Here is a 15,214-nt window from a genome sequence, read left to right as displayed (position 1 = left end):
CTTTGACAGGTCAAACTAAGTGTACAAGACCCTCATAAAAGTGAGGGCAGCAGCACAGAGTGTTTCATACTGAGCTGGCTGCCAGCAAGCAAAAGCAAATGAGTGGAGTGAGAGCAGTGAAGAGCATGACACTATTCTAGATATGTTTTTTAGGAGCTGAAGATATAAATCTGAGGTACTTCAATGAAATATTATTTATATTGTGTGAAATCATAATAAACATCTCAAGGCACTTCACACAGTAAGGTCAAGATCTTAGAATAAAACTGAGATAGCCAATACTTCCCCACTGAGTGGTACTTTATTCATTTAAAACCAGCAGGTAACAGGAGGAAACTTCAGACAGAACCAACTCAGGACGAGCTGCCATCTGTCTCGACTGCTTAGGGTGAGAGGAGCTGACACGCCACACAATTCTCGATAAATGGCCAGAAAGAAGATTGCCAATATGGAACTACGACCACAAGACAAACCATGTGCATGATTACATGGCTGTGGAATACTAAGCAGGGCTCCAGACTAACTTTTTTCCTCAGAGCGCAGTGGCCCCTCACTTAAAATTTTAGGAGCACAAGCAGAAAATTTAGGGACGCACACCTAAATCGACTTGCAAAGTAAATATTCACATTCCCTCTCATTTTCACTGTATTACTGATAAATACTTGCACAATAAATGCAGCACTTGACACAACATAAGAAAAGCACTCAGAGAGCGCAGTACTCCACCAAGGCTGCTCAGTTGATGTATCATTTCCAACGGATGAAATCTGTAATAAAAAAGAGCTTGTGCACGTTACGTATTTATACCGAATCACGTGTAAATTACTCTTATAAAGGTCTGTTGATCAGTTCATCAATTTTGGCAAGCCTTTGTTTTGCTAGTGTTAAAATAACCGTTCCCTCCATGCTTTTATTTTGAAGACGTATTTCTAATGCTACGGCTTTTATTTTGTGACCAATTCAGCGGCACAGGAAGTGTTTCTCTAAGACGAAGTAAATGAAGGCTTTGTGAAACATCAGGAGCTTCACCATCATTCGCCCCCCGCTCTCACACACATGGCCCGCCTTCTTCTTCTTTGGTGTTTGTCTCCTTTCTTCTTCTTTTGGAGTTAATGTCAGTTAAACCAGCTCATCTGTGCATTACTGCATACTGGGCTGAAGTGTGGAGCAGAAGTATGTAAGCAACAAATTGGTCGCACATGCAAATTTACTCGCACTCGCTCAAATTGTGGTCGCAAAATGCGACCATTTAGTCGCAGTATGGAGCCCTGCTAAGGTCTGTTGCTCTGAGGTTCTTTTGAAATTGAACAAGGAAGACAGCCCCTGTTTTACTTTTGGAAACACACAGGAAGCCTCCTTGTGAGTTTAGAAATTTCTGTATAAATATGACTTAAAAAGTCATCAGATCTCGACCCAAATCCTAAAAGTAGATAAAGAGAACTTAAAAAAATGAGACAGAAAATATTTTACATCAGAATCAGAATCACTTTTATTTGCCAAGTATGTGAGCACATACAAGGAATTTGACTCCGGTATTTTACAGTACCCTCTTGTACTAGACAAATAGAAAATTAAATAATAAACATAAATTATGTAACAAAAAATTAAAAATATACTAACATAACTTTAACATTACATAATAAGAAAAATTAACATAACGTAACATAACATGACATAACATAACATCATAAAATACATTTATCTGGTGAGGAAAATAGTCTGTTATCATATATCTGTGACAGGTTAAAGAATGTTAGCCTTTTCTTTCAGTGTCTGGTGAAATCCCTCATTCAACAGTAAATGCAGTTTACGTTTCTAGTAACTTTTGATCAGTCCTGAACATCAGCTAGAACAAATTTTAGCCCATTCCTAGGTAGGTTAGCTTCAGTTCTGGGATGTTGGTCCATTTTGCTCACACAAATTGCTCACATTGAAGTGATCTTTGTGGATCCATCATGCTTGAAGAGGGCAACAATAGTCTTGAAGTTCCTCCACTTCTACAGAACCTACCTGACTGTGGGTTAGTGAAGTCCAAAGACAGCTTTGTGACCTTTCCAGCCATCAACAAATCTTTTTCCAAGAAATCTCAGGGCTCCAGATTGCGACTAAATGGTCGCATTTTGCGACCAAAATTTGAGTGCGTGCGAGTAAATTTTTCATCTACTCGCGCATGGGCGACCAGTAAATTTGAAGATTTTTTTTTTCCATTATTGAATATTTTTGTCGCTTACAAACTTCTGCTCCACACTTCAGCCCAGTATACAGTCATGTACAAATGAGCTGGTTTAACTGACATTAACTCCAAAAGAAGAAGAAAGGAGACGAACACCAAAGAAGAAGAAGGCGGGCCAATGTGTGTGAGAGCGGGGGGCGAATGATGGTGAAGCTCCTGATGTTTCACAAAGCCTCTATTTACGTTCAGCCTTATTTTGAACACAAATTCACCTGTCCTTCCCTCCTTTCTTGTCCTCATTCCAGCTGCTTCTAAGTTTAGACACATCCTTTGCTAGACAGCAACAGTGGAACCGTTTTCTTTCATCTTTACGTGAATTTTCAGGCTTTTCAGCAGCGTCTTTGTCATGCCAAGAAACCTCTTCTTAGAGAATCACTTCCTGTGCCGCTGAAATGGTCACAAAATAGAAGTCCGTAGCATTAGAAATACGCCTTCAAAATAAAAGCATGGAGGGGACGGTTATTTTAACACTAGCAAAACAAAGGCTTGCAAAAAGTGATGAATTGATCAGCAGACCTTTATAAGAGTAATTTACACGCGATTCGGTATAAATACATAATGTGCACAAGCTCTTTTTTATTACAGATTTCATCCGTTGGAAATGATACATCAACTGAGCAGCCTTGGTGGAGTACTGAACTCTGAGTGTTTTTCTTGTTATGTTGTGTCAACTGCTGCACAGTGAAATGTGAATTGAAAACATAGTTTCTGCATTTATTGTGCAAGTATTTATCAGCAGTACAGTGAAAATGAGAGGAAATGTGAATATTTACTTTGCAAGTCGATTTTGGTGCGCGCCCCTAAAATTTCTGCTTGCGCTCCTAAAATTTGAAGTTAGGGGCCACTGTGCTCTGAGGAAAAAAGTTAGTCTGGAGCCCTGAATCTCTCTGACACTTCAACATGCATGTGTTCAAAGGATCACACTTCAACAAATCTCTGTTCTTGAAGTAAATCAGATGCCCCACTCAAGCCTAAGTGTGATCCCAAAGCTTGAAAACATTCGACTCTTAATTTCATCTTCAAGCAAACTTCTAATTCTTGATGTTTACATCCTTTTGCCGCTAACAGATATGTAATAGTAGGTATAGTTGAATGGCAGATTGCTCTTAAAAACATTAGAAACTAATTGACAAAGTGTAATATTTCTCTCTCATTTCTTTGTTTGGGTTCTCATTAGCTACTTTTAGGATTTATTTCAAAATCTGATTATGTTTTGGACTATATTTATGCAGAAATACATAAAACTCCCATATGTTGAATGTAAGTACCTGTTCTTTCATTTTTAAGTTTATCTGTTATGTAATGCACATTGCTTATGGTAAGTCGCTCCTTTTCTTTTACTAGTTACTTAAAGTGCACTTATGAGGGAGAGCTAAATATCTTCAGGTTGTGGTTGCCAGATGATCACAGTGCTCATTGGACAAATAGCTGTGTATAATTTTTTAGATGAAACTGAGATTTTATTACTTCTAACTGACAATGCCATTCAGATGAAGAATCTAAAATACAAAACTGGCTCAATCAAGTGACTTTAAAGAGAATACAACAAAGTAAATACTACTAATAAAATAACTCTAGAGTAATAAAACTGCATCATTCAAGGCCATTGGTAACATGACAAAGCACTAACATGCACAAGGTTACCAGAAATCTGTAATTAATAATCACAATAAATTTGATTTATAATGCACTTTACACTTGAAAACCAAATCTCAGAGTGCTACAGGTAAAAACATCAACAATAAAAATACAGCACATTAAGAAAGCACTTTTAAAAACAGGATTTTTAATAGTTAGGAAAAAATACTAATGACTTGGATTTCAGGTGAGATTTAAAAGTACAAATAAAAACCGTAGCACATGCTCAGCTGAAGCACTAAAATTCCTAAAAGCTCACTGATACAATCCAGCATTTTGTATGTTTAGTATCCCATTTAAATGAAATGATGAGCCAACAGATAAGGAAGCCAAAATTGTTCAAAAATTAAGGCCAAGTATTATTGAGGTAATCAAAGAAGGCATTATGTAATCTAGTGAAAGGAAATAAAAGCACGCATGAGTGTGACCTAAAGGACAACATTTCTCCTAAATTGGTAAAGGTATGCCTCGTCTACTGATCTGTTTGTATATTTATGTTCCAGTCTTGTTGAAGTTCTTGATAGGGTATAATCTGGCAAGCCATCCTAGAACAGCATGCCATGCACCCTTCAGCTGACAACAGGCCACATGCTCTGATCTAAAGGTCAACAGAGCTACTTCTCTGCCTGTGATCATATAGGCCAAACACAACCATGCTGTGGCTAGCTGTAGCTGTCCTGGTGTGACATGGCACTGGTCCAAACACATTTTCTGCAGCTAAACATCTTATCTTGTGTCTGTTTTTAAAACAAATCATCTCAAAGTGGCAAGGTTTTAGTTGTTTCTAGTGTCAAATTAAAGAACAAGGCACCTGCTGTAGCCAAAAACGGTGAGAGACAAAAAGCGAGGGAAATGATGTGAAAATACACATGATAGTGTGTGCTGCTTGAGGACAAGTCAGTCCTGTTGTGATGGTTAATAGCGGCTGTATTTTCTAATGTCTAATTAAGTTTTTTGTTTTAATTTGTTTTCCTCGAGGGTCCTATGGTTGTAATTTGTAATCTAAGTTTAGAGAGCAATAAGCCCGCTGACTGTGTTCCATATCATATGTAAAATCAAGGAAGTCACTGAAAACACACAACTACAAAGGTTTCTGTTGGCATACCTGCAAATGTTACGAGTTGTTTAGTAGAAACAAACTGCAGACATGAATCGGCATGCGCATCTTTACCTAGTTCGTTGAGGCTCTGAGCAGCTTTGGTGATCTCCCTGCTGCCACCCTGCAGTTGTCCCTGTAACCTTTTGCTCAGGTACAAGATCCGAATGATCCTCCGCAGCAGGTCACAGGCCACCTAGTGCAGAAGAGAGACCGCAGTTGTGGAGAGTATACCACATTTTTGGCTGCCAGGCTGAAGCTAACATAAATGTGGCACTTGCATAGATGTTGAGGCAGTCAGAGATAATAAGAAAACAGAATGACATTCTAATTAATCTATCTTGAAATTGAAAGCCTTTCTTTTTCTCGATCTCTCCTTGTCTAATCTTAACCCTCCTACACAACTCATATGCACAGAGCTCAGCGTTCATAAAAAGATATAGGGGTTACAACATACTCTGTTTATTTGTAAAATAACATTCCTAAAGTTATATAAATGGTATTTAAAAGCTGGTTCCAATAACATAAAAGTAACAACTATTCACTGACTAATGGCTTATATAGTTAAAATAAAACAAATAACACTTAAACACAAAATAAAAACTCTGTATTCTATTCAAGCTTGAAGATTTTTTTCTATGATGAAAGGTTTCCTCTGCCTATCATCACGTTCAGTGGCCTGAAATTCTGTTTGACAGTCTAAGATAACTTGAGAAAAATTATCACTGCCTTCAGTGAAACAACAAGATAACGCTAATAAACATAAGGTACTTGCAGCCAAACATTCTAGCTGGTCAGTAATGCCTGAAACTTTGCCTTCAAAGGCAGTGAAGAAAATATTTTACAGTTGCTATGCTCATATGGTAACCATGGAGTTCTCAGAAATGGGCTGAAGGAGCATTTCTCACATGATACCAGTACTTTAAGCCATAATCACAATACTACCTCTTTCATGAAAACACATGCACATACATCACTCAGAATGCCAACAGTCTCACAAACACAATGACAAGATGCTAATCTTAGCAGGAATAATACTTAAGTATTGGTAATGGGGTGTAACGGTACGTTCAAATCACGGTTCGGTACGTACTTCGGTACAGAAGTCACAGTTCGGTTCTCAGTTAAGTGGAAAAATAAAAAAAAACCTGCTGATATCAGAGCTGGTATGACTTTCTGGTTGAAGTGTGGAGGAGAAGGAGCTTCATAACAGGGCTCTATCACCTAAAATAGGAAATATATTTTAATGCGTTTGCTTTTTTTAAAAAGGTCTCGTTTACCAACATAAATATACTAGTAGGCTAAAAAATACACAATATAGTCATTTATCTATAGCAAAGGGCACAGCAATAATGTAAAGTTAATATAAGCTGACTTTCATCATGAGTTTAAAGCCTCAGTTCTCAACAACAGAGTATGGCCATAGATCTGCTGCTATGAAAACACCATGGACTTGGTTATTGCTTTAGTCCGTTCTGAATTCCTAGGCAGGATTTGATGAAATGATGCTGGGAGCGTTGTTTGTACAGTTCGCTGTTTTTTTCCTAGCAGAGGGGATAGCTATGCTTGGATGGTGCTTTTTCTAATGTGTGTCTAAGTTTGACGTGTTGCTGGATGCATAGCTGAGGACCGCTTCACAGAGTCGGCATACGGCTTTCGTCTTGTCCACTTGTTTTTCTACTTTTTCATACTTCACTGGGAAACCGAAGTGATGTCAAACGGGTGATTTTACTGACGCCGGAGCGTCTTCCATCTCTAGCGTCTTCTTGTTGTTGCTAGCATTAGCCATGAAGCGCCGACAGGAGAATAACGATCCGTCACATCCTGTGGTTCCCTGGAAGTCCTACTTGTTTTTAGTTCCGCAATACTGCGCCACTGTGAGCCAAAGAAGGTCCACTGCAACTGTGGGCACTACGAAGTTTTAGGTTTCACAATTAAAACTATTCTGTACATTGGCCATTCTTAATAGTATTAAAATTTCCGTACCACGATACACCTCTGTTCCGAACCGAACGGGCCTGTACTGAACGTTTCGGTACGAATACGTGTACCGTTACACCCTTAATTCATATGATTGCTGTGCTTGATGAAAAGCGAGGGAAAGACTTCATTTATTACAGCTAATCTTGAGAACACAAATGTGCACATCAAACTTCAGGCCAATCCACCTAACAGTTTCTAAATTATTTTAGTTACAGAGATGACTGGGGTGGGTTGGGTTTCCATTAAAGGCTGCAGGAAACAACAGGAGGTAAAGGCTAAAGGCTCTATTGAAGTTTTTCTAAGAGGAATTAATGAGAAAAAAATTATTTAGACACAGCACCAGTTTGCAAAAAGGTTCCTTGAGGCTAAAATTTTAAATATGTGTTTCTATTGGTGTGCAGGAAGCTGTCAAATCTAAGCCCTTGTTTGCATGATGAACTCTCTGAACCTTCAGCAAATGATGCTTTTGTGGTTGTATTTGCATATAATCGCAGGCTAAGAAAAATGTAAAGAAATAGAATAATGCAAATTTTGACACCAAACCATTTGAGAAGTAAGATGAAGAAGAATCAGACTTCCAATTTCCCTCCTTACTATACAATTACCAGAAAAACAAATCTCCCCGGTAGGAGCCTGTTATCAGACTTCATTACCACTGTGTTTTACTTCACATCAATAAAATAATCTGGGATGTGGGTGATGATTCAGAGGCTTGAAACCAAGTCAACTTGTTGTTGTCAATCAGTGATGCAGCAGAGACAGGGAGAAGGTACTGAACAATGTTAATTTATTATGTTTTTGGTGGATTAGGTTCTCAACTGATGTTAAGATATCTTTAGCACATGTCCATCCTCATCTACGACCTTAAACCCACAGAGAGGAAGACACCAGGTGGTTGACAAGATTGTTAAAAAATGCCGAGCAGAGGCCTTGGACTCCTTCTGCCTGATTGGCAGCTGTTTGAGTCACATCCAACTCATAGCAAGACTAAACTGAGACTGATATCAAACACATGCATGCACACAGAAAGTCTGAGCAACACAAAGCCATTAGGCCAGGAGAGAGACCTCAGAATCACGCTGACCTTTTTACAGCCGCTGTTTAATCAATATTTAATCATGATTTCCCCTTGGCTGCACAAACAGAAAAAGTACAGCCCGGTGTTTTCACTGAGCTGCACACACAGCAGTTTAGAGCTCTGCACAACAAATATCTTGCCTAAATACAGCAGAAGCAAATACTGACACTCTCTCCTACACAGTGTTGATTTCTTCGTGGGTTTGGGAAGGTTTCATATCAAATGTAAGACAATGTTCTTTGTCGGTAAAAATGACAAGCAGATAACCGTCATCAAGTTCTTCACTTCAAACAACAAATTGACTGATTCAGGCACAGTCACAGAAACAATAATATAACACATCCAGTACACACAGTTCAGTGAGTTACCTGCAGTCTGGCTAGCTGGGTGATCCTGGCCACAATCTTGTTGTATGGATCAACAATCTTTGTCCTTATCCTGAAAAGACATGCATGGTTTGACCAATGTACATCAAACAGGTCTTCCACTGCAGGAAATGAATCTGCAACCTGACATTTTCTATTTTACAAACCAGTGACAGTTTGATGGACAACATATTTTGTTCATAGCTCTTTTCAAAAACACAGTTACAAATTGTTGTTGTATCTACACGTAAAGGAAATCAAAATGAAGCAAAACAATAAGTCATTGATAACTTGGGATATCACAAGAACTACAACAATGTCAATCCCAAAAATTCTGAAAATGTGGCGCTATATTTTTTTCCTATGGTGCTTTCAGTGGTTTTCTGGGTAATACACAGAACATATCAGCTGTGAAGATGGCTGCAGAAAATTGTGAGGAAAAGGAAGGACACAGCAAGCATCACATGCACAGATACTTTTTTAATTTGAGTTTAGGAACTGTGGAATAAAACGGTATTGGTCTGAAGTATTACATTTATGTAACATGACATCCCTCTGCATGAAGGGTGGTTTATACATTGCTATCTTTAATAATAAAAAAAAAAAAAGCGAGATCTTCTTTAAAAACACAGAACAATCGATCTTGAATTTAGACATTTGGTGGAGGGCCATGGCTCTTTAGAAAGTTAAATAAGCAGTGATGCTAGAGTTGGAGATGGCATTGTTACACATTATTCTTCACATTAAAATTGGCTAGTAGCCTCCACTCAGCTGTGTGCCACCGTGTTTCATCTTGTTTCAGGGACAGAGAAATTGGCGGGTACACAGAAGAATAGGAAAGCAGACCAAAATAAGACACCACAAAGGCTTAGTTCCTATTCATGTATTTTTGCAGGTAATATTTCCTCAAAAAAAAAGTTATAGCTATAGCAGTGAAAAAATACTTATAAAATTCACATACTTCAGGGTCAGCCATTTTTTTTCCAGAACTGTTTAGGGCTAAAATCAACTACAGAATTCCACAACTCAAAGGGTTTTGTTTACTGATGTTAGCAAAGCAGAGACAGAGTAGATGTAAACATGAATGTGTATATAAGTGTGAAGCAGCTGACACAAAAGCCCGTTGTATGTTGGCATCTAATCAAATGGAAACACGTTTACCTGTCAACAGCGGCCTGCAGAGCACTAATCCTTGTCTGCATCATCTGAAGGACTCCTGAAAACAAAAACATTTTTCTCTCTCAGATTTTTTTTAATTTCATTTCAAGTGCTGCTTCGTTAACAGACTTAGGAGGAATGATGGCTCCCTCTGGTGGTAAAACCCAAGAACTGCAATGGTTAAACAGCCACATTTTTAAAACCAGATCAATAATCTTGTATGTAACTCTTCAAACATTTCCAGTTATCTATTGAAAGAACAGACTCATTTAAAATCCTGCAGTGTGCAGGCTGGTGGAACGGTCTGACAGTTGGTTTCTGATCAGCAGGGACAGGAGTGTGGTGGACAACCACCTACAATTCACAAAAAGTAAGGAATTGGATTTCAGGAGGCACAAGACCACTTACAACCCAATAACCATCAGGGGATCAGAGGTGGACGCTGTCGAGGATTACAGGTAATGAAATAGTGTACATTCTCTATGTGCACTATTTCATTTTCATGTCTAATTTTTCATTTGTATTTCTCAACGGGCAACATTTGAATTTCATGTGTAATGTTTAATTATCATGTATAACATTTCATTTTCATGACTACATTTCGATCACGTGAAAAATTTCCGTTTCATGTACAATGGCGACAATATGAGGGGCAATATTTCATTTTCTCACTTTTCAGGTGCACTGTCATGTGTCACATTACTCATTATCCCGGGATCATTGCTAGTATTTATTTTCTATTCTAGCCTTTTTTTAGCTCATTCATTTATTTTAGTAATGTATTGTACTTGCATCTTATTCCTTTTGCAGTGTCATTTTGTCTATTTCACAAATGATATTGTAAATATCTGGCACAAGAATTTCCTTCTTGATTAGTTGTACTTGATGTTAACTTAAAAAGCATTTAGAATTTATTTGATTCAAAGATATTTTTGCAAATATAATTCTTGAATTTATAATATTAGCAAGTAGCTCTTTACCTTCAAGAGATTCTATCCCAGTTGCCTGAGCCAGTAAGTCTTCATGTCTGGCTACAACCTGGAAAAATAAAAGCAATATAAATGTATGGTGGGGGCTCCTGGTACAATTACCATCAAGTTCACCACGGCATAGTTTTGGGCTAGTTTTAAGTTTCGACACAACAGTGGAATAAACTGAAACAAACAGCCGCTTATAAGGTACAAAACCATCTAAATATGTGATATACAACAAAGATGGCCAGCAGCAACCAAATCATACATGATTTGCAAATATTAACATGTGTTTATCATATCTGCTGTAGTAGCTGTGGCAAACCTTCAGGTCATCACTAAATGACACAAACCCTATCCTTACCCCGTATTCTGTATAACTTACAATGTCTGTATTACAGTTTTTCTCAGTCGCTTTGGTACATTTATCGAATCATCCTCGACATGTAAAAAACAATAAGTGCATTTCTCAGAACAAGTCATACAAATAGCAACACCATGGATTACCTGCAAAGGCCAGTCTCTTTCTCAAAATCCTCAGTTCATCTCTCAAAAGTAAATATCTGTGTCAATGAACATGCCAGTGCCATCAGAATGACAAGTCCTTGTGTCATTGTGTGTGGATAAAAAAGTCAAACTGCTTAGTCATGTTGTCATTATAACAGTGTACTCTGGAGGGATGTTCTGATGTAAACTATGGCTAAAGTTTGATGACAATTATGGTAAATTGTAAGTTACACCTTAGTGTTTGTGGGAGATTGATGTCCAGAGACTGGACAACATTCACATTTAAACTGACCATGTCATTGTGATACAGAAAGGAAAACAGCGCTGCATAGCACAAAGAGGGGGTGAGACTATTCAACAGAGACCCATGATAATACATTTTGATCATCACGACATAAGCAATTGATAATGTAGGAAACAGCAGAGAATTGTACAGGATCATTTGCATGGATGTACCAAAGCATTTGTAACTTGTTCAAAGAAATGAAAAACTGCTTTTTTGACGTCCACAAGTGACACAATGATGTGAAGATTGAACAAGTAGTTTGAGAATTTCAATCCTGATCTGAGAAATGTACCAAAGCAACTGAGAAAAAGTGTAAAGACAGAAAAATGTCACAAATTTAAAGATAAAATTGCCTTTGTCTCTGTTTAAGTTAACTTTCTAGTAAGGCTGCAACTTATGATCATTTACAATTAAGCTGTCAATTATTTCCTCCATCCATTGTTCAGTCTTGAAAATGGCAGAAAATTTCCCAAAACTCAAGAACACATGTCCAAATGTCTTGTTTTCTCTGACCAACAGTCCAAAACACAAAGACATTTATGATTTCACTATCAAATAGGGTTAAGGAAACCAGGAAATATTCACATTTGAAAAGCTGGAACAAGAAAATAATTGCATTTTTTTCTTTAAAAAAATAGAAGGTAAAATAACAATAATTATAAGAACCAAATCTATTAGAAAAAAATGGTCACCATTCAAATGGTTACAAAAATACTTAATCAATTGATTAATCGACTAACTGTAGTTGTTTCTATTAACAACCTCCCTTACTACAAATATTTTCAGAGAAGGTTTATTATCATCCAATCTAAACATTTGCCGAAAGAGTTATTCAAAATAAATTCAGTGAAAAATAACTGGGTCAGAGTAAAACAATCTATTCTATTCAGGTCTCTGCACAACACACGGAGTTCAGTTTTAGTCAGACTTCATAAGTCTATCTTAAATATGCATCACTTTATGTCAGTTACACTTTATGCTGTTGATGGAAAAATACTGCTCATGGAGCTCCTCTCGCATGACCCTGTGGTATGAGATATTATGCACTGCTGAATAAAGAGACGTTACGAAGAGAATGTGATTCTTCTTCATCCAGTCATGATCTCCCTTTCTCTGTCTGCTGTTTTTTCTCATGCACATGCTCACTTGTAAAAAGCCAATTAGAACCACAATTATTCATATGCATGGCACAGAAACTAGCATTCTCATGAAGACGTCAAATGTCTTGCTTGCGTGACAGTTAAGAACTCAGTTTACTGTATAGAGGTGCTACAACCCAGTCATGTAAAGTCAGGGGTGGTTGTGTCCTGGTGTGATTGGCTGGTACCTGGCTGTGCAGTTCCTTGTCCAGCTGACTGATGCCCTGTGCCAGCTTGGCCAGTTGTTCTGCGATGACAGCATGGTGAATGGCCTGAGCAGTGTATGTCTTTACATCAAAGTCCTCTGCCAAGAAATCAGCGTAGCATTCTGCAAGCACAGCAGCATGTCTTTAAAACATTCACTTTTGTAACAGTTGCTACCATTTCCAAATATTATTCTCAAGGAAACCAGAAACGTTCTCTTCTAGTTTCTTATGTAGTCGTGTGCAGGGCAGGGCAGGGCAAACAAATTTCAGTGCCTCGAGGCTTCATTTATACGGATAACAATGTCGTAACAAAAACAAGAGAAAACAGTAGAAAAAGAGAAAGAAGAGGAAGGAGAAATGTAGCTAATGTTGCTAGTTAGCTAGCTTAGCATTAGGTAGTGCTGCTGGACGAACGCTGAAAATTCACAGGCCTGTTAATAAATAATATGGTTTGCTACTATCGTCATTGACATTAGGATTTAATATACACCGCTTCTGACGTTTATAAGGTGTATTTTTACCATCTTTCAAAAGTGAATTCGTGGAAGCTTCTCTGCCGTCCTCCATGTTGACACTTCCGCATGTGACGTGTAAACACAGCGCGCGCGTTAAAGGGCTACACACACCCACGTGCTCCTGTTTCTGCAGCGTTGTCTGCCTGTACAGAGGTGTCAAACTCAGTTCAATTCAGGGGCTACATTTAGCCCAGTTTGATCTTAAGCGAGCCAGACCAGTAAAATCCTAACATAATAACCTATAAATAACGAATAAGTTGTTTTTTTCCCTTTGTTTTAGTGCAAAAAAAGTACATTCTGAAAATGATAGATAGATAGATAGATAGATAGATAGATAGATAGATAGATAGATAGATAGATAGATAGATAGATAGATAGATAGATAGATAGATAGATAGATTATGACGGCAGCTGAAGCAGTAAGAAGAAAACGAGCATCACATAATGCACACACTGCACAGATATAAATATGTACTTTCTCCTTCTACAAGAAATATGAATATAAATTATTACAGAAAAAAAACGTAAAATTGCATATAGTGTCCTTGTTTACGCTGTCATTTCCGTTAGAATTGAACTATTGGGAGGTTGACTGAAGTCTGACTGCAGCAGGAAGGAAGGACCGTTCACATTTAATGAACTGTCATTTTTACTAAACGTTATGAACAACCTAAATTTTTTAAAGAAAAATAAATGCAATTTCAACAATATTATGCCTCAGTTTATCATTTATACATTACAACTTACAGATCACAGAGTATCTACAAAGGCACTAAACCTTTAGTTGCAGATATCTGGAACAGAACAGGATAACATTTTACAATTTCTCAAGATCTAGAAATGATTTTAAATTTACATTAATTTCCACATCTGTGCAGTAATCCTGACCACCTGAACTGACACACCACACAAATTAAATTGGAACTATTCAGGAAAAGTTTAGTTTGTCCCCCTGCATCTTAAATAGATTTTAAAAAAATGTAAACATAAAAAATACATAAAGGTTGTGTCACTGCATCAACAATCAGGCTCCACCAAACTCTGTCGTATCCGCTGACTGACATTATGTTGCACAATGTTCAATGTCTTTAAATATTTTCACAGTAAATATTCATTATCACATTTGTCATTTTTACTCTTTGCAAAGTCAGAGTCTAATCTGGCTAACAGGCCAGATTAGACTCCCTGGCAAGTCAGTTTTGGGACCCGGTCCACATGTTTGACACCACTGTATTAGAACCTTAGTGAAGTACCACTTAAAAGTCAAATAATCAGAATTTGTATTATGTTATTGTAATTGCATCACTTTTAAGTTGAATAGTAGACTATTGGCTCTTATTTCAAATAAAAAACTAACAGTTTAAACTTCCTGTAATAAAAATACAGGGTTAAACGCAGTGGTGGCTGGTGAATTTTTCTCTTGGAGGGGTGAACTTAATTTACCAAACCAAATAGCAGAGTCGGCAACACCGGAATACAAGAATTGATGTAAATTATGTTCACAGCCATTTGATGTGCTATTACTATGCACCACTACGAGGGTACACCTGAGCACTACTGCTGAGTCAAATAGACAATTAAATGCACATAAATGTTACCAGCTAGTGAATTTGAATTTATCTCCCCAGTGTTTGACATGATTTGCTCCAGATAAGGTGTAATTGGTACACACAAACCCTTAAAATCTCCTTTTCTATAATTAAATGAATTAAGAATGTATAAATATGCAAATCTATTTTTTTACTTCAAAAGTAAAAAAAAGAAACAATTCATTTTTCCAGCTTCAAAGAGTGCCAAGTGCTTCTTCTGTCCAGCAAAATCTTCGGAACAACATATTTATATACTCAAATAAACAAAAACAAATCCATACCTGTGAAACCAACAAACATTGGACATTTTGTTTAAAAAAAAAGTAACTATAAGGCTTAAAGCAGACAGTGCTTCTGTGAGCTAACTTTTACATTAACAACCTCACATGACAATGAGAAAACAGCAAATCTGCATATTTAAGATCAAAGCAATAAAAATTTGTCACTTTG

At 37.4% G+C, this 15,214-nt stretch overlaps 1 protein-coding gene across 1 annotated transcript in view; it reads right to left on the bottom strand.

The window, feature by feature from the left end:
* Positions 1–13,281, bottom strand: part of cog5 (component of oligomeric golgi complex 5) — a 68,763-nt gene extending 55,482 nt beyond the window's left edge. Inside the window, exons 1-6 of the mRNA XM_022207051.2 lie at positions 13,182–13,281; positions 12,643–12,782; positions 10,532–10,589; positions 9,555–9,609; positions 8,397–8,466; positions 5,043–5,163 (exon numbers count right to left, since the gene is read on the bottom strand). Of these exons, the coding sequence (XP_022062743.1) occupies positions 5,043–5,163; positions 8,397–8,466; positions 9,555–9,609; positions 10,532–10,589; positions 12,643–12,782; positions 13,182–13,227 (490 nt within the window). The 5' untranslated portion in view covers positions 13,228–13,281. The remainder of the gene's footprint in view (positions 1–5,042; positions 5,164–8,396; positions 8,467–9,554; positions 9,610–10,531; positions 10,590–12,642; positions 12,783–13,181) is intronic.
* Positions 13,282–15,214: the final 1,933 nt, after the last annotated feature.

The sequence above is a fragment of the Acanthochromis polyacanthus genome, chromosome 1 (assembly GCF_021347895.1).
Source record: "Acanthochromis polyacanthus isolate Apoly-LR-REF ecotype Palm Island chromosome 1, KAUST_Apoly_ChrSc, whole genome shotgun sequence".
In the NCBI taxonomy this organism is placed as follows: Eukaryota; Metazoa; Chordata; class Actinopteri; family Pomacentridae; genus Acanthochromis; species Acanthochromis polyacanthus.
The sequence above is the reverse complement of the archived record's forward strand: the minus strand, read 5'-3'. Positions and strand labels throughout refer to the sequence as shown.